The sequence below is a fragment of the Vipera ursinii genome (assembly GCF_947247035.1).
Source record: "Vipera ursinii genome assembly, chromosome: 9".
Classification (NCBI taxonomy): Eukaryota; Metazoa; Chordata; class Lepidosauria; order Squamata; family Viperidae; genus Vipera; species Vipera ursinii.
The window spans coordinates 9,229,597-9,252,771 of record NC_139523.1 but is presented as its reverse complement, the minus strand read 5'-3'; the positions used below and the strand labels follow the sequence as shown (position 1 = coordinate 9,252,771).

The 23,175-nt window shown below is 45.4% G+C and overlaps 1 protein-coding gene across 2 annotated transcripts in view; it reads left to right on the top strand.

The window, feature by feature from the left end:
- Positions 1 to 22,908, top strand: part of LOC310644584 (protein argonaute-1) — a 62,912-nt gene extending 40,004 nt beyond the window's left edge. The window contains exons 6-20 of one of the 2 annotated variants that reach the window (XM_083369740.1): positions 783 to 917; positions 2,308 to 2,448; positions 4,449 to 4,536; positions 4,988 to 5,135; positions 7,129 to 7,248; positions 8,643 to 8,765; positions 9,739 to 9,872; positions 11,144 to 11,328; positions 12,206 to 12,365; positions 12,655 to 12,745; positions 13,193 to 13,387; positions 15,708 to 15,842; positions 17,028 to 17,129; positions 18,668 to 18,867; positions 20,352 to 22,908. In XM_083369740.1, coding sequence (XP_083225866.1) covers positions 783 to 917; positions 2,308 to 2,448; positions 4,449 to 4,536; positions 4,988 to 5,135; positions 7,129 to 7,248; positions 8,643 to 8,765; positions 9,739 to 9,872; positions 11,144 to 11,328; positions 12,206 to 12,365; positions 12,655 to 12,745; positions 13,193 to 13,387; positions 15,708 to 15,842; positions 17,028 to 17,129; positions 18,668 to 18,867; positions 20,352 to 20,460 — 2,066 coding nt within the window. In that variant the 3' untranslated portion in view covers positions 20,461 to 22,908. The remainder of the gene's footprint in view (positions 1 to 782; positions 918 to 2,307; positions 2,449 to 4,448; positions 4,537 to 4,987; positions 5,136 to 7,128; positions 7,249 to 8,642; positions 8,766 to 9,738; positions 9,873 to 11,143; positions 11,329 to 12,205; positions 12,366 to 12,654; positions 12,746 to 13,192; positions 13,388 to 15,707; positions 15,843 to 17,027; positions 17,130 to 18,667; positions 18,868 to 20,351) is intronic. The other variant, XM_083369741.1, reaches the window with a different exon arrangement.
- The last annotated feature ends 267 nt before the right edge of the window (positions 22,909 to 23,175 follow it).

Here is a 23,175-nt window from a genome sequence, read left to right as displayed (position 1 = left end):
ATCTGGATAATGTTGGATGAGAGGATGCTCCAATGCGCCTTCCCACTCATATTTCAGGTTGTATTGCGATGTTTTATCTTGATAATCCCAATGCAGAGTTGTTTGACAGCTTGTGAAAGGTCTCCCTTCCTCCTTTGGGAGGAATTCCTGAAAAGACCAGAGGAAAAAAACATTCAATTCAACAACTTCAGTAACATTTCGTGTTCTTTGGAAGGCTCATAATGCTTTTAATATGCATTTTAGAGTGCTTCAGGGGTAAAGTTCTTGCTTTTGATCTGCTAATCAAGTTATGTGTGTGTTACAATCCCACGGGAGCAAAAAAACAAAACAAAACCTTAAAGAGAATGTCATCCCTTATTTTTTGGGGAAAAAAAAAGATTTTTGTAGAACTTGTAGTTAAAAACAGATAAGAGATCCTGATGAATTCTAGAAGATATCGTTGATTAATTTGTCTAGAAGTTAAGAGTAGGCTTTGGTTCCATAGCCATTAAGATTACAGAAGAATAAATTATACATCTGTTACTAAAAGGCATAATTAAAAATGTTGAGTGACTAGAGGAAGAACTTTCATTGGGAGCATCTTGTTGGTATTAAAAATTTGAAAAGGTGTAGCAAGAGAATTAAGGAGCTTAATTCTTATAAGGTGTTTGGATAGGAATTATAAAATTGTAGATACGCTGCAAAAGCCAAGAGTAGTTTGTCTGGTTAGTTTGAACAAGGGTGTTTAAACGGTTGCGAGAAATGATACTGTTGTGATTCACTTAACACCTTTCTCTGCTTAGTGTCTGCCACGGCGTTCTACAAGGCTCAACCTGTGATTGAATTCATGTGTGAAGTCCTGGACATCCGGAACATTGATGAGCAGCCAAAACCTTTGACTGATTCTCAGCGGGTTCGGTTCACAAAGGAAATCAAAGGTAAATAATAAAGTCAGGGAATTTTAACGAAAACCGCAGAGACTTGGCCAGGCAGCGGCCAGGAATCAGGACTGATTTGAATGCACCAACAACAACAAAAATTGGAGACTGATAAAGCCTTCCAGCTGAGATTTCTGCTCAGCGTTTTCTTAAGCTTGTACAAAACTTGAACTATTGCGTGCAGGTAGTCCTTGACTTATGACCAGTTAAAGTTATGACTTACCTGGAAAAAAGGAATGATGACCCAGTTCTAAAAGTTGTGACAGTCCCTCCCTCCACACAGACACTTGAATGCACTTCAGGCATCTGCAACACGGGCTGCATTTGCAGCCTTTTGCTGTGTCCCGCAGTCATGTGATCAAAAAAAGGTCATAAAGTCGGGTTGATCATGTGGGCGACTCGATTTATGACCATCACAACGTAAGACCATAATGGGCAAGCTCCTTCACGGTCATATGTTGAGGACTACCTGTGGTGGGAGGAACAGAAGGAGGAAAAGAGTGAGAACAAAATTGCTTCTGATTCTTAGCCATATGGCGAGATCTTTCAAAAGAATAGCTGGGATCTGGGGAAAACCACAACTTTTCCTTTGCAAAGGAGGGGGTGAGTAATTCTTGGAACCTCACCCAAGATTTACACCAGGTCTTCCTCTTATATATAGGCATAGTTTTAGTACAGCAATGGAGCTCTTCCAAGCTGTTGCCTTTCTTCCTTCCCACTTAAGCAATGGAAGCTTAAACATTTTAGCAGTGGGTAGATGGGGGAAGAAATTAGCATGAGCAATAGCACGTAGACTATATAACACCCCATAGGCTTTATAGCAGGGGCCCCCAACCCCTCATCTGTGGACGGGCACTGGGCCACGGCATACCAGCAACCAGGCCACGCAAACAAGTGAAGCCCATCCACTGGATGTAGGCAGCACACGAAATCACGCCCCCTCAGGTCCGTGGAAAAATCTTTCTCCACAGAACTGGTCCCTGGAGCCCAAAAGGTTGGGGGCCTCTGCTTTATAGCACTCTCTAAATGGTTTACAAATGATAGCATGTTGCCCCCAACAATTAAGTCCTCATTTTACTGACCTTGGAAGGATGGAAGGCTGAGTCAACCTTCAGCCCTTGTCAGGATCAAACTCTAGGCTGCGGGCAGAGTTTGCCTGCAGTACTCCATTCTAACCACTGTGCCACCAGGACTCAGATTATGCTGGTATCTGCTTGAATGGAAAGGCCTCTGTGTGAGAATAAGTGAGCAGAGGTAGATAGTACAGAATTATACCGTGTTTTCCCGAAAATAAGACCGGGCCTTATACATTTTTTTTGGTGGGGGGGGAACCAAAAGACCCATTAGGTCTTATTTTCAGGGGATGTCTTATGTCTCCCATGTACAACAGGTGGCGAGCGCGTGGGGGCGGGGCGGGACGACGTTCGGTACAAACAGTGGGGCGTGGCCTGCGCATGGGGTGGAGACGCAGAGCTTCGAAGTGCGGTGGCGATTGGGCCAACCTCGGAGCGTGGGGGCGGACCTACTACCGGTATGAGAGAGTTCGGGGGGGCGTGTGCCCTTCCTGTGCCAGGCCAGCCCCTGCAGTCCTGGGGCGGCCGTGCTGGGCGGCGGCGGAAAGGGCACCGAGACGGGTGTGGCCAGGCTGACACTCCTCTGGGCGGAGTGGGGGGTCTTTGAGTCGGGGATGCTGGAGGGCTGCCATTCCTGGCCCGGCCTGCCCAAGAGGTGAGCGGGGAGGCAGCAGCCCAGGGCCAAAGCACTGGGGGAGCCCCAGAGCTTTGAGGAGGATGCTGAAGCGAGTGAGCATCCTGCCTGCAGTGCCTGTGCCGGCTACCCCTTTTCCACCAGAGCTGGAATGCCATTGCATTTCAATAGATGCTGGCCTTACCCTCTGGTGGGCCTGGGCAGCTGCTGGAGAGAAATGGGCCCGTTTCAGCACCTGGAGCCCTTGGGGGGGGTTGCCTTTGCCACCTGCTTTCCAGCTCCGTTGCATTTCTCTGCCGCCGTGGAACTGGAGAGCTTGGTGCACCACTGTGCAGCTCCCCTCCCTTCCCCAAACATTCCTTCACTAGCCTGCTTTCCAGCTCCGCCATTTTTTTCTGCCACCGCGCGCCGTTTCCAAACACCCCATAGGCGCCCAAATACTTTTCACCCGGACGGAGAAATGAGGGAGACTGGAATCTTCGTCTGCTTGCAAATGGGGCGGTTGGAAACGGAGCGAATCCCTCAGTTTCCAACCGCCCCACTTGCAAGCAGATGAACGTTCCAGTCTCCCTCTGGGTGAAAAGTGCGCGGTGTGTCCAGATTGCCTGCCTCTCCCCCCCGCCTCTGTCTCCGCGCTGGACTTGCCTGCCCTGCTCCAAGGGGCCGGTGGGGTGCAGCAGCTGCCAGACACCGTTGGCACCTGTGCGTTCGCCGCCGCTTGTGCTGGCCACGCCCACCCCGCAGGCTTATTTTTGGGGTAGGGCTTATATTAGGCCCACCCCCCAAAATCAGGGCTAGGGTTCATTTTCGGGGTGGGTCTTATTTTCGAGAAAACACAGTATGTATGAAAAAATTATGCCACAGACATTCCCTGTTCCACCCACCCACCACCATCACTTGCCTATCAACCAGAAATGTAGCCGTGTTCCTGATTACCTTTATTTTTTTTCTTGTCCACCAATTTGTGTTCCATCTCTTTCTTTTAAACTGACATGAAGAGTACTGGCGCTGAACTAAATTAAAAATTAAGATTAAGTTGCATCTAAGTCTGCAAGGCTTTCTTATCGTGTGTCTGATCCTGTGGAACCGACAGCGTTCAGAAAGCTTGTGGCACATTCCTATAGTTTTTTCCACAAGCAGTCTTTCTTGGAAAGGGTCATTGGAGACTGAGATACCTCTGTCCCCCCCCCCCAAGATAAGCGTGTTAGGAGTTGGAACTGTGTATTTTTTTTAAAAAACTGATATTTATTTGGGAGATTTATTTACTTTCTCAGTCCAAAATGAACTTTATGGGGAATGTATTATACAGTTGCTTAGTTATCTCTTTATAGTGAAATGATTCACGAGCAACATGAATTCCAGAATAAGCATTTTAAAAAAAAATCTGTATACAGATTGTAAAATAAGCAAGTATGAAAAGATTTTTTTAATATCTAATTATATCAACTGATGGACTCTAAAAACTTTCTGTTAACTTTGCTGTCATAATCCAATTTTAATGCATGTAGTAATAATTGCCATTAGGTACTGAGGCAAACATGTTGAATATAAAAATGATTAAGAAATCATTCTTTTGTGAGGTATTCTAATACAAGAAAAACTTGTAATTTCAGAGTTTCATGCAAGAATGAATAAAACAGGTATTTGTAATTGTTGACATCAGAACCCCACAACTTCTATTCATTAAATACTCCCTGGATTGTAATTTTAATGGAGAATCTTATGTGCTAAAATAGATTAATTAAAATAGAGTGAAGGAAAGGGGTAGCTTTGAATGGAACTAAAACTACAATTCTTTCTAAATTTAATCTTCTCTTTCACTAGGTTTGAAAGTGGAAGTTACTCACTGTGGACAAATGAAGAGGAAGTACCGCGTCTGTAATGTCACTCGGCGTCCAGCTAGTCACCAAACGTAAGACAGGAGCAGTTGAATGAAGAAACATATACAGTTAGTCCTTGTTTAGTGACCACAGTTGGGACCGTCAGGTCAATTGTTAAACAACACGAAACCACAACTGTGCTTATAATCTTCCTTTAGCTTTGCTCTGCTTTACAGTCCGGTGAAGGTCATAAATGCAGGTGTTGGTTGCAAAGTTACTTTTTAATCACCCTCATATCTGCGAGTGGTCGCTGTCTGAGGCACTTGTATAATGAGGATTACCTGTATCAGAACAGGAACTCTGCCTTTTGCATTCGTGTAAAGGCAAATACAAAAGGGCAAGCTTGTGGTTTGATCCCATAATACAGATGATGCCCTTTAGATGTCCTGGTGGGTCTCTTCGGAGGCCTCGGAGCCGGGAAGATGAATCTCTCTTCGTGTCAGGGCATTGGTTTGCTAAGGGCGTCTTGTTCTGCTTGCACAGGTTCCCCCTGCAGCTGGAGAGTGGACAGACTGTGGAATGCACTGTTGCACAATACTTCAAACAGAAGTACAACCTGCAGCTGAAGTATCCCCACCTGCCCTGTCTTCAGGTCGGACAAGAGCAAAAGCACACTTATCTGCCTCTCGAGGTAAAAGCCTCTGCGTGGGATTGGGGTGGTGGTGGTGGGGTAGCTCTGGACAGGGAGCGTTGGGGACAGTCCCCGCAAAGGACGTGCTGATGTAGTCGCACTCTGTTCTTTGCTCTGACCCTTTTCAGTTTCATGGGATGGAAATGTAGTCCAGATTCCCAGGAGGGGGGGGAGGGGCTGCATTCCAGAGGGCCAAGAGAGAGCAAAGTTTAGAGAGTTGGTTGGGAGGAAGCGGCTCAAGGCAGCTCCTCCTTAGACGTTCTCAGAATCTACCTTTAGCGATGCAAGCAGTTGCTTCAGTTTGGCAAGATTTCTGCCTATAGAGATTGTTCTCTGTGCAGCTATATGGTCACTAAGCACTGGTACATATACATACACACACACACACACACACACGTGTGTGCGTGTGTGTTAAGTATTTTAGAATACCTTGCTAGACCCCAAACACGGGACATATCAGTCACCCTTTAATTCTTCGTTAGCAATCCAAAAAAAAAATTTACACACACACATACACACACACACTCACACGTATAAAATTTGGATTGCTAACAAAGATTTCTCCCATATTTGGGTCAATAGGGTGCATCAAAAAATACTCAAGATACACACACACACACACACACACGTAGTCCTCAACTCACAACTGTTTAGTGACTGTTCAAAGTTACAATAGTACTAAAAAAATGACTTACGACCATTTTTCACACTTATGATGTCGTCATGTGATCAAAATTCACAGGCTTGGCAACTGACTCATATTTATGACAGTTGCAGTGTCCCAGAGTCATGTAATTTGTGACCTTCCAACAAGCAAAGTCAATGGGAAAGCCAGATTCACTGAACAACCATGTTACTAATTTAATAATTTAACAGTTGCAGTGGCAATTTAACAATTTTTTATTTATTTTTATTTTAATTCCATTTATATCCCGCCCTTCTCCGAAGACTCAGGGCGGCTTACAAGCTTAGCAATAGCCTTCATTCTATGGATATGCCTGCTTATTAGGGCTTTCGCCGCCACACCCCAAGCGGCATTATTACAAAGTCAGCTTAATTGCCCCCAACAATCTGGGTCCTCATTTTACCTACCTCGGAAGGATGGAGGGCTGAGTCAACCTTGAGCCTGGTGGGACTCGAACCTGCACTAATTGCAGGCAGCTGGTGTTACTTAAGGAGGCATTAGCCCACTGCTCCACCAAGGCAATTGCAATTGTAGTGGCAAGAAAAGTCATAAGCTGGGGCAAAACTCACTTAAGAAATTTCTCACTTAGCAATGTGAATTCTGGGCTCAATTGTGGTTGTAAGTTGTACATGTATATAAATACACATACTTGTCAGTTTGGAAGTAGTAAATAAGATACATAGCAAGGAAGATGAATGAAATATAGAAGATGAAAGTATAATAATAATTGACTGAAGTACAAGTGGATAAATAAACCAGAATCTTCTATTAGTATTTTTGTTGCTGCAGTTGATCCTGTCAAAGTAACTTGTGTAGGAGGGTGATGCTTTCTGGAACTAGATAATACTAAGCCATCATGTGATATATTGGATTTTGGCTTAGCATGTGTGAATCCAATCTTCGTGGTTTGTAAATCCTAATTTGTAGCTTGAGTGTACTGTGTGGGCTTGAGGAACACTAGCACATCCAGCAAAGTAAAACTAAGCAAATCAACTCTGAATGTGATACGCTGTCCCAACTAGTTTTGTTTTACTCAAACCAGGGTTTGGCAAATCAGGACGATGCACAAAACATGAAATTGTCATTGTTTTCATCCCCTTTTGAGTTCAAGGAAAGGTGGTAGTTTTAAAGCAGGGGTCTTCAAACTTGGCCCTTTTACGAGTTGGGGACTTCAGCTCCCAGAATTCTGCAGCCAGGCCTGGCTGAGGAATTCTGGGAGTTGAAGTCCACAAGTCATAAAAGGGCCACGTTTGATGACCCCTGCTTTAAATGAATACCTGGCTCTTTCTTCCTTGCCCATTTCCCCAGGTGTGTAACATTGTAGCTGGCCAGCGGTGCATCAAAAAATTGACGGACAATCAGACGTCTACCATGATCAAAGCTACAGCACGATCTGCTCCAGACAGGCAAGAAGAAATTAGCCGGTTGGTAAGTAGCTCTTCCTTTTGTGGGAATGATGCCAGCGTGAGAGGGGACCTTCTTTGTGCCAGTATGAGGGTGTAAGAAGCTCAGAGCACCGTGCTGTTGTAACGTAGAAGGAAGAGAGTGCAGGGGTTTAATTCTTGGCTGTGGCTAATAACATACCAGCTGTGTACAGTCCAGCGTACAAGCGTTCCTGACTTTACAACCATTCATTTAACTGCCGCTGTTCTGCTGAAAATATGACTTATTACTAGTCCTCACACTTAAAATTGTTGCAGTGTCCCTGCAGTCATGTGATCAGATTTCAGGTGCTTGGCTACCAGCATAGATTTACAACCATTGTAGCACGTGATCCTCACCTGTAACCGCCCCAGGGGCTTCCGACAAGGAAAATTGATTGGGGGGGGGGGAGAAGCCAGATTCACTTAACAACTGCACGATTCACTTAAGAATCATGTGATTTTCTTAATAAGTGCAGCAAAAAAGGTTGTAAAATCAAGCACAGCTCACTTAACAAACACGTCACTTAGTGATGGAAGTTTCAGTCCCAATTGTCGTAAGTTGAGGACTTGCCTGCATTCTGTCTCAGCTTCAGCCTTTCTTTTGTAGGGTTTAGTATTAATGCAGGGGCTACAAGGGTGATAATATAATGTGTTGGGTAGGAGAAGAAAGAGATGATCCTTTGGATGCTTATAACCATATATGGATAACATGTTGGGTCCTCAGTTGAGGATGTTGGCTGTGTTACCCAAGGTTGAGGGAGGTTATTGTTCAATAAGATGTCTTCAGTTTTCCAGCAAATCCACTCTAATTGCCTAGCCTTAGTTATAGTCTTTAACAACGTCTTGCAGAAGTGTTGAGACATCTGAGAATTAGATCATGTGGAGCAGAGGTGGGGAACTGTGACCCCTATGTCTTGTGGACTTCAAATCCCAGAATTCCTGAGTTAGCATGGCTGTCTCAGGAATACTGGGAGTTGAAATCCATAAGTCGAAAGGGCCATAGATCTAGAGGACGCCCATTTCAGCAAGGCTGATTTAAATAACCCAAGAGTCTAGGACAGGGCTCTTCAAACTTGGCCCTTTTATGACTGGTGGACTTCAACTCCCAGAATTCCTCAGCCAGCATGCCTAGCTGAGGAATTCTGGGAGTTGAAGTCCACCAGTCCTAAAAGGGCCAGGTTTGAAGAGCCCTGGTCTAGGAATTAGCCATCTCTTGCCCTATCCCCTAGAGCAGTGTTTCTCAAAACTGGCAACTTTAGGATGAGTGGCCTACAATTCCCAGAATTCTGGGCTGGCTGGGGAATTCTGAGAGTTGAAGTGCACCCACCTTAAAGTTGCTAAATACTGCCCTAGATAGACTAGCTTGTTTGAAAACTTCAGCCTCCCTTTGTCTTGCAGATGAAAAATGCCAGTTATAACCTGGACCCATACATACAGGAATTTGGCATCAAAGTGAAAGATGACATGACCGAAGTGACTGGGCGGGTCTTGCCAGCCCCGATTTTACAATATGGAGGCCGGGTGAGTAGTAAAGAACTTCTGGGCTGCTTTTAGTCACAAGCACTATTGAGGCGTGAGATGTGCATACATTTGTTAACTCATATCAATCCATCCTTCAGAAACTGGAGTAGCACGTGGCTTTCTGAGTATCTTATTTATTTTATTTTATTTTATTTTTTAATTCCATTTATATCCCGCCCTTCTCCGAAGACTCAGGGCGGCTTACAAGCTTAGCAGTAGCTGTGATCTTAGAAAAAAGAGGGGAAAGAAATTTCTGTTTCTCTAGAAGCAGTTTTTTTAAAGGATAAAATCCATGCAAAACTTTTCTGCAATAAATCACAGAATCATAGATCTGGAAGAAACCTGGGCTGTGGGAGCCTTGAGCCGTTCAGAACTGAGCTGTGGAAATGGCGGTCAAGTATGTGCTTATCCCCACTTGCACGAGCAGGGGGCCAGTGCATGCTCCATTTGTGCAAGCAGTGGGTGTGCGCCCCCGCTGCTTGCATAAATGGAGCTGCGCACACGCTTGCCTGCCGCTCACATGGAACCATCTCCTCCCCCCTGCTGGTCCGCAAAGCCAGAAAAATTGGGGACTCTCTTTAGTCCACCTCTCTTAGTCAAGGCAGAAGTCTTATACTATCCCAGTCAAATGCTTGTCCAGTTTATTTTTGAAAACCTTGCTAATGGAACACCCACAACCACAGAAGGCAAGTTATCCCTCCCCACACAACCCAAAATCCGGATCTTTGAGGTATGGATTTTGTCAGGCACAAAGGAATAGGACCACACGATAAGCTACAGATTTTTTTCTCAAGCCTAGACACAAGAATCTAGTCAACTAACTAAACTGGGGTTAGGTAAGAGTCAGTGGGATTCAAGGGGGCTGGACGTGGATCATTATGGCAACATAATGACTCTAGGCTGATTGCTCTCTTGATGCCGCCACAGGCTCTGCCCCTTCTTCTCCTACAGGTTTTTTTTTCCCCTCCCACAGAATCGTGCCATCGCCACGCCCAATCAGGGGGTCTGGGATATGCGAGGGAAGCAGTTCTACAATGGGATCGAGATCAAAGTGTGGGCCATCGCGTGCTTTGCCCCTCAGAAGCAGTGCAGAGAAGAAGTGCTGAAGTAAGTGAGTGGAGCACATGGGAGGGCAGAAGAAATGAAAGAGCCCCTAGAACAGGGGTAGGCAACCTTGGCTCTTTTATGACTGGTGGACTTCAACTCCCAGAATTCCTGAGTCAGCATGGCTGGTTCAGGAATTCTGGGTATTGAAGTCCACAAGTCATAAAAGAGCCAAGGTTGCCTACCCTTGTCCTAGAAGGACCAGAAAGAGTTGTCAGCATAAGCCAGGCCTGGAACACCCCCTGTTTTGAAAAGCTGGGCAGATACTACTAGTCGGAAGAGGCAGGTTGAAGCAGCATAAAAAGGTGGCTTGATTCATTGCAAAGGTGTCAACCATGAGAGAGTATCTAGAGGCAATTTACTGTAACTCTCCAACCTCCCTTGCTGCCCCCATTGTCTTTCCCAGCATGACAAAACAAAATAGTAATTGCAATAGAAGACAATATTTGTAACTGAGGGTTGAACCGTAGGGTCCTTGAGGCGCTCTGAGTTTGGCTGTTTTCTTATTACCTAACTAGGTTACAGCATCAGTGCTGATTCTGTAACCTAGGAGGGTAGTGAAACATCTGCAAGAAAACAAGCTCCAAGAGCAGCAAGGACCCCACAAACAATAATTCCTTTGTGACAGCTTTGGGGAAAATTACAGTTCTTCCTGGAATGTCAAATGTTGCAAAATGACTGGGTTCTTACATGGGATGTCCAGGTTTCCAGATAAAACAATTGTAAAATTAAAGGTTTGTTGATTTCCATTTTCCTTTTTTGAGATTTAAAAGACATTCCCGAGGCACGGTGTGCAAAAGCTTACACTTTGCTTATGCACAGGAGATTCCAGGTTGAAACTGTAGGTTCTCCAAATAAGGATCTGTCTCTGGTTGGATTAGATCATGTTCAGCTGAATAGAGAATGATTTGCTGGGAACAAGGTTATTTTCTGCCTTTCCCGAAAGAGAGAGAGAATTCACAAAGTATTTTTTTTATACAAAGTATAGGAATATTAATGTAATACTTTTCTACTTTTCTTCCATTCTGGCCCCATTCCTAAGGCTTAGTGTTTCTCAACCTTTGCAAGTTTAAGACATGTGAACTTCAACTCCTGGGCTGGAGAATTCTGGGATTTGAAGTTCACACTTCTTAAACTTTTTAGTTATACCAAATAGCAACCGCTAGCCATTTCTATAGCAATAACCCAAGCTGCTTCCTTCTGAGTGGTGGCATATCAATTGTGAAAAATTCATCTGCCCTTTTCTGATCTGGCTTTCTGTTTTCTTTGGATAGGAACTTCACGGACCAACTGCGCAAAATTTCTAAGGATGCGGGGATGCCTATCCAGGGCCAGCCTTGCTTCTGTAAATACGCACAAGGTGCTGACAGCGTGGAGCCCATGTTCCGACATCTCAAAAACACATATTCAGGACTCCAGCTCATCATCGTCATTCTGCCGGGGAAAACACCGGTGTATGGTATGTCATCAGAATGGGTGTCAGGAAGAGCATTTGAGAAGTGTAGTCTTTATTTGCTACCTGCCTCAGGAGTGGGCAACCTTGGCTCTTTTATGACTCGTGGACTTCCAACTCCCAGAATTCCTGAGCCAGAGTCATAAAAGAGCCAAGGTTGCCTACCCCTGGTAGTGTTTCGGAGTGCATCAGTCTTCCCCAACCCGTTTTAGTCCTCTGGCACAAGGCAAGATGGGGAGTTGTAGTCCCGTCATGGGGGAAGGTAGATGTAACCCATGTTCCCCAACCTTGCAAACTTACAGATAGCAGACTTTAATATCCAGCATTTCCCAGCTCCCCTTGCCCTTGATGAGGATTCTGGGAATTAGCCCATTCTCCGGAAATAGTCAAGGATGCTTCACATTAAGCCAGTATTTCTCAGTCTTGACGACTTTAAGATGAAAGCTCATCATCAGATTCTTCATCATTTCTGAAAAAGTCTGGAGCTCTTCCAGTCCAGACTTAGCATCAAGCAGAAGGGAGCAAAGGGAATTGCCTATAAACAGTGTTTTTCAATCTTGGCAACTGTAAGATGTGTGGACTTCCAAAACTCCCAGAATTCCACAGCCAGCTTGCTTTAGCTTGCTGGCTATGAAATTCTGGGAGCCGAAGTCCACACATCTTAAAGTTGCCACGGTTGAGAAACACTGCACTAATCTAACCAACCTTGTAGTTTTGACATGTTTGGAAAGCTCAAGAACTCTCTGTTCCTTGTGGGACTTGGATTTTATTCTCCACTGTGCTAATTGAGGTCTTCCTAAAGGCATCTGTGTGGGCTAAACAGGAATCCTCCTTTGGTGGAGGCCACTCTCTGCATCTCTGATGCTCTGTTCTTTCCCTGCAGCGGAGGTGAAGCGTGTAGGGGACACTCTTCTGGGCATGGCCACTCAGTGTGTGCAGGTCAAAAATGTGGTGAAGACTTCCCCCCAGACTCTTTCCAACCTCTGTCTCAAGATCAACGTTAAACTTGGTGGAATTAACAATATCTTGGTGCCCCATCAGCGGTACGTATTGCTCGGGGACGAAAGGAGACCACCTTCTTTGTACTTTGGTGGTGTTCTCTGTCTTCGTCTTTGGAGCCCGAGGAAAACCCCCAAGTCCTTTGCGAAACTGATCACGGACTCCTGAACTGGTCATAAGCAGGCCTTTTCAGTGCTTTGTTACTTGGAATGGTCGCCAAACAAATGGTTGTCAGTCGAAAACTACCCGTAGTATCTCTACTCTCAGTCATCTGTGAGCCATCTTTGGCAGTCCTTTGTGTTAAAACGCCTGCTTCATTCATGTTGCTCCTAGATCTGCCGTTTTTCAGCAGCCAGTTATTTTCCTGGGAGCTGATGTGACTCATCCTCCAGCTGGTGATGGAAAGAAGCCCTCCATAACAGCTGTAAGTTCACTTTTCCCAAGTTGCGGTCATGAACAAAGCAAAGATAGCTCAGCTTTGGAATTCTGGTGGAAATGGGGTCTCAGCAGAAGACCTCGTTTTAGGATTCCCCTCTCCTCCCCTCCCCTCCTCTCCTCCCACCAAACCCCACCCCACCCCAAAATAAAAATTATTAAGACTGTTAAAGCAAGGGTGGGACCTCATGTGTCCCTAAGGACCTCCTCCTGATCTCCATCTTTAGTATATAGGCAATCACAATGTAGTCAATACTCCATGTTTCAGCATGGTTTGTCAGTGCTTTATATAAAACACTGTTTTCCCCCTCCTCCTAAACTCCCCTTCCCAAGCCAGCCAAAAATGCTGTATAAAGCTTTGAGAACCGCCTAACATCTGTTGCCTCCCATTTTCACTGTGAGCAAGTTACAGACGTTGCCTCTTGGTTGACTGCAGGTGGTGGGCAGCATGGATGCCCACCCAAGCCGCTACTGTGCCACGGTCCGAGTACAGCGGCCACGCCAGGAAATCATTGAAGACCTTTCCTACATGGTTCGAGAACTCCTCATCCAGTTCTACAAGTCCACACGCTTCAAACCAACACGCATTATCTTCTACCGGGATGGTGTGCCGGAGGGACAATTGCCACAGGTAAGGAAGACTTCTCCTTGCCGCCACTTCTTGAGGATCAGGTGCTGCACAGGACGACGAATTTTGTCTATGGAGATTCAGTCAACCAGGTCATAGGTAAAGGTAAAGGTTCCCCCGCACATGCGTGCTAGTTGTTTCCGACTCTAGGGGCCGGTGCTCATCTCCGTTTCAAAGCCGGAGAGCCAGCGCTTGTCCGAGGACATCTCCGTGGTCATGTGGCCGGCATGACTAGACGCCAAAGGCGCACGGAACGCTGTTACCTTCCCACCGGAGCGGTCCCTATTTTTCTACTTGCATTTTTACGTGCTTTCGAACTGCTAGGTTGGCAGAAGCTGGGACGAGTAACAGGCGCTCACTCTGTTACACGGCACTCGGGATTCGACCCGCCAAACTGCCGACCTTCTGATCGACAAGCTCAGCGTCCTAACCCACTGAGCCACCACGTCCCTTCCAACCAGGTCATAAGTTATTCCAAAGGTGCTTTTTTTCAGGAGGCAACTGGACTTTCTTGTTTTTCTCTGAAGTTGTTTCGCTTTTCATCCAAGAATCTTCTTCAGCTCTGACTGGATGGTTGGGAAGGGAAGGATTTATACTCCTTGCATTCTCACAATGACCGGCTGTCTGCAAGGAGTATAAATCCTTCCAATTTCCCACCATCCAGTCAGAGCTGAAGAAGCATCTTGGATGAGAAGCGAAACATCTTCAAAAGAAAGACAAGAAAGCCCAGTTGCCTCTTGAAAAAAAGCACCTCTGGCATAAGGAGGAGTTTAGCTCTCTGGTCCACCTTGGATTGGTAGACACACTTCCCTTCTTTAGCACAACTTCCAAACTCTCATGGTGCAGCTACAGGTAGACCTCAACTGAGACCCAACTGAGTCCAAAATTTATTAATTGGTTCAGTGAGTTTTGCCCCATTTTGCAACTTTTCTCCCCGCCTTTGTTAAATAAATCACTGCAGTTCTTAAATTAGTAGCACGGTTATTAAGTGAACCAGGTTCCCCCATTGACTCTGCTTGTCGGCGGTTTGCAAAAGGGGACCACATGACTCTGGGGCACCACGACTGTCACAAGTGTGAATCAGTTGCCAAGCATCCGAATGTAAATCAGGTGACCCTGGGGATGCTGCAGTGGTCAGAAGTGTGAAAAATGGTCAGAAGCCGCTTTTTTTTCCAGTGCTGTTGTAACTTTGAATGGACACTAAGTGAATTGTTATAAGTCAAAGACTACTTGTACAAGTAATCCTCCATTTACGACCTCAGTTGGGCCCAGAATTTCTGTTACTAAGCAAGGCAGTTAATGTTGTGATTCCTTGCCAGCCAGTGGATCCGGCAGCTGAGTCTGAGGAATCAGGTGAGGAGGAGGGGCCTGGAGTGACATTAGAGGAAGGCTCTGAGGAGTTCCAAGACTTACAGTTGGACGAGGAGCCTGGCCCCTCTACTCACACTCAGGCTGAGACACAGCTATACTGGGAGCCTGAGTTGGACAGTGATGAAGCACATTTGGGACAAATCCAGGATGCACGAAAGCGCCGGCAAGAGAAGCGAGTAGGACAGAGGAATACAATGGGGCGGCTCTAAAGGCAAAGGAGAAGGCATTAGGAAGCCACACCTTGGCTGAATAATAAAAGGGAAGGTGTGGGAGGTGCTGGTTGCCAAAGGCAGACGTTCATGTTGAGGATCGAGTTTCTGTGGACTGTGTTTGTTTGCCTTGGACATTGACTCAGGTCTGTGAAGAATAAAAGGGGTCGGTTTTTTCTTGCGGTTCCTGCCTGCTTGTTGGAAAAGGGGTTTCTCCTTGTGAGCATAACAAGGACTCACGTAGGCTGAGTGGATTAAGTTAAGTGGATTTTATGATCTGTTTGCCCCGGTTGTTAAGCAAATCACTACTGTTGTGAAGTGAATCTGCGGTAGCAAATCCAGCTTCCCCCGTTGACTGGTTTTTTGCAATTGTCCTAAAAAACACATGAGTTGCCAAGTACCTGAATTTTGACCATGTAACTCTGGGGAGGTTGGAAAGGTCATCAGTGCAAGGACTTTTTTTTCCCCAAAGCTGTTGTAACTTCCAACGGTCACAACTTACAACTGGTTGTAAGTTGAAGATCCACAATCATGTTATAGCTGGATCTTCCTAATTTCTAATCTTCAGTGAACAACTTCTGGGCCACCAGGAGCTGCACAAGTTGCCAAGGCTGGACAGTCCTACTCCGTACAATCTCTCTATGTCCTTTTGAGGGGTGGGCGGCTACAAAAGAATACTCAAGTTGGGCTTCTCATGGTCTCCTCTACTCATTATGTAAGTATTATTTTCCTTCCTTCCTTAGATCCTTCATTATGAACTTCTGGCCATCCGAGATGCCTGCATTAAACTGGAGAAGGATTACCAGCCGGGCATCACTTACATTGTGGTTCAGAAAAGACACCACACTCGCCTCTTCTGTGCAGACAAAAATGAGAGGGTGAGGCTCACAAATGAGCATGGTGTGTGTGTGTGTGTGTGTGTGTGTGTGTGTGTGTGTGTGTGTGTGTGTAGAGTTTAATTGGGTTTTTGCCTTGTCGTTTTATTTCTGAAAACTGCCGGCGTCCCCTGAGTGAGTTGGTAGCTGTATAAATTTTCTACATAAATAAATAAAATTCTGCAGTTCAAAGGCTGCTTAGACAGCTTACCCTTGAGCATCAAGACTTGTCTTCAACTCTTTTCAAAGTTTAAATCGGTGGTGCTAAAACATGTTTGTGTATGTGTGAGATTAGTGTGTGTCCTGGCTATAATGGAGCCATGTGCTTGTTTGTGATTGGACTGGTGCTGTGCTTGGATAGAACCACAGAGTCTCTCTGTCGAGCAGTGAAATGATTTGAGCCCAGGAAAGGAACTAATTCGGTCAGATAGGTTAAGAAACACTGATTTAGATAAAGCTGAAGTTGCAGGATCACAGATGTAAAAGCTGTGAGAAAGCCTTACCCCCACCCCCCACCTGACCCCCCAAACCATGCATTATGATAGATAAACCACATGCCCATACAGGTAGTCCTTGACTTACGACCGCAACCGAGCCCCAAATTAACAACTTCAAGACAGTTCTTAAGTGAGTTTTGCCCCATTTTTCTTGCCACAGTTGTTGGGAGAGTCACTGCAATTGTTAAGTGCGTAACACGGTTGTTAAAAGTGAATCTGGCTTCCCCACTGACTTTACTTGTCAGAAAGTCACAAAAGGTGAGGACATGACCCCAGGACAGTGCAGGTGTCATAACTATGAGTCAACTGCCAAGCGTCCAAATTTTGATCACATGACCATGGGGGGGGGTGTGTGTGCTGCTGCTGCAATGGTTGTAAGTATGAAAACCATCATAAGTGCCTTTGTGACTTCAAACGGTCACTAAATGAATGGTTGTAATTCGAGGACTCCCTGTAACTCAAACTGCAGTGCGAAATTGTACAGTTAAAGGTCCTGGCAATTTTTTTATGGAAACCTGGTCACACTTTGTTTGGTATCCTTTGCTTTTTCTATTGTGTTTAACTTTATTTTCTCTCTCCCTCTCCCTCTCTCTTTCTCTCTCTCTCTCTCTCTCTCTCTCTCTCTCTCTCTCTCTCTCTCTCTCTCTCTCTCTCTCTCTCTCTCTCTCTCTCTTTTTCTCTCTTTTTGCAGATTGGCAAAAGTGGGAACATACCAGCAGGAACTACAGTTGATACGAACATTACTCACCCCTTTGAGTTTGACTTCTACCTGTGCAGTCATGCCGGCATTCAGGTACTTCTTTTTAGCAGCTTCCTGGCAGGGAGGGGTAAGGCAGCCTCCTTCCGGATGGAGTAGACTTCACTTCCCAGCATTCCCTGCTCTGGCTGCAAATCCTAGGGATGGAAGGCCACAATTTTTTTTGGGGGGGGGGGGGAGGGGAGCAGCCGAACTGAATTAGTGAATGAAACAAATCAACCATAATCTCAAGAAGACATTTCAGACTGCCACCGATCCTCTGAGGGGTTCAGATAGTCCTTGATTTACGACCATTTGTTTTTGCAATTGTTCCAAGTTAACGATAGCGCTGAAAAAAGTGACGATTGGTCCTCGCATTTAGGACTATTACAGCATCTTTATGGTCACGTGATTGTGATCCAGGCACTTGGCAACCAATCATGTGTTTACCATGATTTCAGCATTGCAGGTGGCCATTTGCAACCTTCCATCAAGAAAAGTCGGTGTGTGGGAGGGGGGGACCTGGTTTCACTTAACGACCGTGATTTGCTTAACTCTGGCAAAAAAAAAATCATAAAATTGGGTGCGGTCACGTGATGAATCCCTTAATGACTTCATCACTTAGCAATGGAAATTCCAGTCTCAGCTGAGGAGTCTTTGTAGGAGCAGAATTTGTATCATCTGGAAGACAAGATCGGGAAATCAGAAGATCTTTGCTGTGGTAAGGAAGAGCAACAGCCACAGCAGCCAAAATCTTGTCCAAGGATCAAAACACAGAGCCAATCCCAGAGACTGGAAAGAGCAAGCACAGAGAACAATTCCAAGTTGGATCAAGCCGAAGCATTCCCGAGATTCACCGGATTCACTGTCGCACAGCTAGTTCCATCCTTTTTTGCATATGCCAGGGCTAGGCAACCTTGGCTCTTTTATGACTCGTGGACTTCAACTCCCAGAATTCCTGAACCAGCATGGCTCAGCTTGGAAACCTCTCCCTTTCCCCTCAGCATGGATGGCTCAGGAATTCTGGAAGTCCACGAGTCATAAAAGAGCCAAGGTTGCCTACCCCTGGTATATGTACACAACATCACCACAACTGAACCCAAGGTAGAATGTGCGTTGCAGGAACCCATGGTGCTTTTGTCATTTGCTCCCTCTTGCTTCCAACCCCTGCAGCCGATCCCTCTAGGACCCATCTTCCAACTAACCCTTTACCCCAAAAGGGCACCTGCAGTTCTTAAGTGAGTAACATGGTTGTTACGGGAATCTGGCTTCCCCATTGAATTTGCTAGTCGGAAGGTTGCAAAAAATGGTCAGATGACACTGCAACCGACATAAATATAAGTCAGATATGCCAAGTGTCTGAATTGTAATCATGTGACCATGGGGACACTGCAATGGTAGTAAGTGTGAAAAAAAGGCCCTAAGTCACTTTTTTCAATCCATTGTAACTTCCAGCGGTCATTAAATGAACTGCTGTAAGTCGAGAACTACCTGTATATATATTTCTGTCCTTCAACACCACCTAAGCATCCTTTCATTGTTGTGCTGGTAATGTTTCTTGACTCTTTCATTCCATTTCCTTCCTTCTCCTCTAGGGTACGAGCAGACCCTCCCATTACTACGTGCTTTGGGATGATAACCGGTTCACAGCAGATGAGCTTCAAATTCTTACCTACCAGCTTTGCCACACCTACGTTCGTTGTACCCGCTCTGTTTCTATCCCAGCACCAGCATACTATGCCCGATTGGTGGCCTTCCGGGCACGATATCACCTTGTCGACAAAGAGCATGACAGGTGAGTACCGTAGCTCAGGTGTCTCCAACCCCTGGTTCGTGGCCCAGTACCGGGCCGCAGCATGCCAGCAACCAGGCCGCACAAACAAGCAAAGCCCCATCTGTGGGATGCAGGCAGCACACAAAACCACAACACCTCCGGTCCACGGAAAAACCTCTCTCCACGGAACTGGTCCCAGGTGCCCAAAAGGTTGCGGACCTCTGCCGTAGCTTGGACCTTCCACCATCCCCCACGAAGATGCTTCTTGCAGAGTCCAATGTCCACCACTGGATGGAGCTAGTGAGTTAGAGGTTGTGTTCCTGGTGTTCTTGGAGTTGGGTTATTTTCTTGAAGAAAATGTCATTACCAGTACACTGATAACATTACTCAGCCCGGTAACAAAAAGTTGTCAAACAATATTGCCTCTTCTTTAGAGAAGAGACAGGTATGGCAGCTAAATCGTGGCTTGGAAGTTGTTATTTACATTGGGGGGAGGGGAGGGTGCATGAGTGGGAAATTATTAAGTATCTCTGGAAAGAAATTATATTAACAGTACGGGTAGTCCTCGACTTATGATCACAATTGAGCCCCAAATCTCTGTTGCTAAGTGAGACGTTTGTTAAGTGAGTTTTGCTCCATTATACGACCTTCCTTGCCACTCTTGTTAAGCGAGAGTGCAGTTGTTAAGCTAGTAACACGGTTGTTAAGTGAAACTGGCTTCCCCATTGATTTTGCTTGTCAGAAGGTCGCAAAAAGGGGATCGCATGACCCTGGGACACTGTGACCGTCATAAATATGAATCAGTTGCCAAGCATCCATACATAAATCACATGACCCTGGGGATGCTGCAACGGTCATGAAAAATGGTCATAGGCCACTTTTTTCGGTGTCGTTGTAACTTCAAACAATCATTAAGTGAACTGTTGTACGTCGAGGACCACCTATATTTTCTCTTAATCAAAGATAGGCCTCCTCTCCGCTCACAGAATTGTTCAGCCCTCCCTCCCAATTCACCAGCCTGTTGTCCAAAGGCGGAAAGCCACCTCCAGCCTGGAAAAGTTCTTGTCCCCCTAGTTTGTCTCCAGCACCCTTTTAGACTTTCGGAGGAGGAAAAGAACAAACTTTTTATTTAACACAGGTGTGCAGTTTGTCTAGAACGGAGCTCCCCAACCTTGGCCCCTTTATGACTTGTGGACTTCAACTCCCAGAATTCCTCAGCCAGCAAGGCTGGCTGAGGAATTCTGGGAGTTGAAGTCCACAAGTCATAAAGGGGCCAAGGTTGGGGAACCCTGGTCTACAGCAGTGTTTCCCATCTATGGCAACTTTTAAGATGCTGGCTGGGGAATTCTGGGAGTTGAAGTCTTAAAAGTTCCCTGGAATAAAGCTGTGCCATTTTGGCTGACAGTGATTTCCCTGCCAAGAACAATCTGCCATCCTCATCCCTTTTGCGTTCTAATTAATGCTCTTGTTTCATCCCCCATTCCTTTCCCTCTTGCCCCTTTTAGCGGAGAAGGCAGTCACATCTCTGGCCAGAGCAACGGCCGAGACCCTCAAGCTCTCGCCAAGGCTGTGCAAGTTCATCAGGACACTTTACGTACCATGTACTTTGCTTGAAAGCCCAACATTTTTACCTCACTCCAGAAAGCTTTCCGATTTGTAGGAGCCATAGAAAGAAAAGAAAAGAGAAAGAAAAGAAAAGAAAGAAAAAGAAAGAAAGAAGGAAGGAAGGAAGCAAAAGAAAGAGAAAGAAGAAAGAAAGGAAGCATTGGAGCACCTTGTGGTTATCCAATGGGGAGATCACTGCAGGCCGCGGACAAAACATTTCTAGGAAACCACCCGTGTTTTCCAGGGTCAGTGCAGGAGAACTGCTTAACTGGATGGACACACCTTTGTAGTATTAAAACGAGAGACTTTCTGTTTTTCAGGCTTTCCAGTTATCTGACCAAACAAATGCAAAATATTGAAACGGAGGGAAAGAATCTGTCTTTCAGTTTAAAAAACAAACAAACAGGTTTTCATCACTGGGATGGTGGGCAGGAGAGACAGGAGACACAATAGTAGACTTCTGACTGTGAAATAAGAAGAATTCCAGTTCTTTTAACGCCCCAGTCGAAATGCTGTTTCTTATTGGTTCAGGGTGGGGTGGAGGGGAGGGACTTGTAGAGCCTTAAAACAGATGACTAGATTTTATAAAAACTAATATTTTAGGATACAAAATGCTTTAATTGGCGAAGAAGAAAAGAAGCCAGTAGTTTATAGATGAAGTTTAACACACTTACCCCTCCTCCACAGAAGAAAAGAAATGAATTTTTCTCCCCTTTCTGTTTAATAATGGTGTAAGGTACCCGCAGCACTTAACCAACAAAAGGAAATTTGTCTTCCGTCTGTTTAAAAAGCGAGTTGGCTGCCACCCTTTTAATGCGGCATAAACACACTGTGGGCGAGTGCCTTACTACAATGCTGCAAAACGTTGACATTTTTTTTTCACCCTTCAAACTGAAAAGGAAAGGAAACCCAACCAATGCTCTTGATTTGACTTGGTGTGGTCCAGATCTCTAGCTTGAAAGTGTCTGGGTTCGGGGTTTTGTTGCTGTTCACCAAGCATACCATTTCATGTTAGCTCGCAGCCTTGTGGTGGATTAAAATTCTGTGCACTTTTATCCTGACATAGAAATTTGGAGAACTGCTGATGATAAAACCTGCTTTTTTTTGAAAAAAATATGATGAATTGCAATGGATTGAATTGCTTTTGATGTATTTTTTGTGTGGTGATTCCCCCCCCTCCTTTTTAATTTAAAGAACGCTGCGTTTCTGATGAACAGGGTGTGTGTAAAAGGAAGAAAGTTTTTGTCTGCCCTGCAAGCACAAAAAAAAAAGAACTCTGCTATCAATTCACGTCCTGATTTTTTTAATATATGGATGAAATTTTTTATTATCAAGTATTTTTATACGATGCCGAGTCTATTGCCAAAACTTACACTCAAATTCTCAGTGTTTACATCATCTTCCTCCTTTAATCTCTCCACGTTTGGGAATATTTTTACAGCTCACCAAGTAGACCGCTTGGTCACCACAAAAACTCAAATTGGAATTATATCAAGAAGATTTACAGGTGGCTGAGTTTCCCCGGGAATGGCCCAGCCACTTCAGAATCTTTGTGCTGTATAGTGAAGGAATTACGATTTCATCTATTGCAGTTGTGTAACTCCAATGTCTCCCAAGCCTTCTGCTGATTTTCTATCTAGCATGACAGGGAAGGTGGACCTAAACCAAGCCTGCTTCTCCAGCTTGCTTTGAGATCAGAACATTAAAACGCACTTTGCTTATTGTCTATAGAAATGGCTCCTGATTTTCTAGGGATAAAACAAACCAGTCCTTCTACCCATGGCTGAGAATGCCTGTTTTCCTTCCTGCAAGAAACATCTTGAATAGGAAAGATAGGAAATATCCTGGCCTGTGCTGACCCTTTGCAATCTGATTTTGGCTGTTTTAGCTCAGAAGGAAGCCTGTTGCCATGAGTTGTCTCCAAATCATATTGTCGCTTCAGAGTTTTATCTTTGAATGCCAAAGGGAGCTTTCAACATCAGCCACAGCATCAGATCCCATCTCTGCCATAGAGCTGTACGACTCCCTTGTAGTTTTTGTCACACACCCCCGCCCTTTGTGGGGTGAGACTTGTGGACTGTGTGCTTCCAACTTCAAGTTCAGTGTTAGATTTCTTCTCCTTTTTTTAGGCCTTATCTCTTCTCCCTCCCTCCACCACCACCCCGCCTTCCCCCACTTCACCACATCCCACAGGGCAGAATGTGAACCCATCCGAAAGCTATGCAAACCAACAGGCCACTCAGAACAGAACCCAGTTGGGTGCTTTGCAGTTTGATTGTGAGTTTGTATTCTTTATCCACAATGCTAACAACTGCTGTGGGAATGCACCAGCCTGACAGTGGAGGTGGAAACTTCTGACATGGTGCTGTATCTCAGATGGCCTCTGAGCAACTTGTCTGTTGCTCTACTTAATGTGGATGGAGCTGGTTGATCTTTCAAACATGAATAATGTAGATTGTGGGTTCAGTTTTCCTTCCTTCCTTCCTTCCTTCCTTCCTTCCTTCCTTCCTTCCTTCCTTCCTTCCTTCCTTCCTTCCTTCTTCCCTCCCTCCTCCATCCAACTTCCTTCCTTCCACCCTCCCTGCCTCCCCCTCATCCATCCAACTCCTTCCTTCCTTCCTTCCTCCCTCCCTCCCTCCCTCCCTCCCTCCCCCTCATCCATCCAACTCCTTCCTTCCTTCCTTCCTTCCTTCCTTCCTTCCTTCCTTCCTCCCTCCCTCCCTC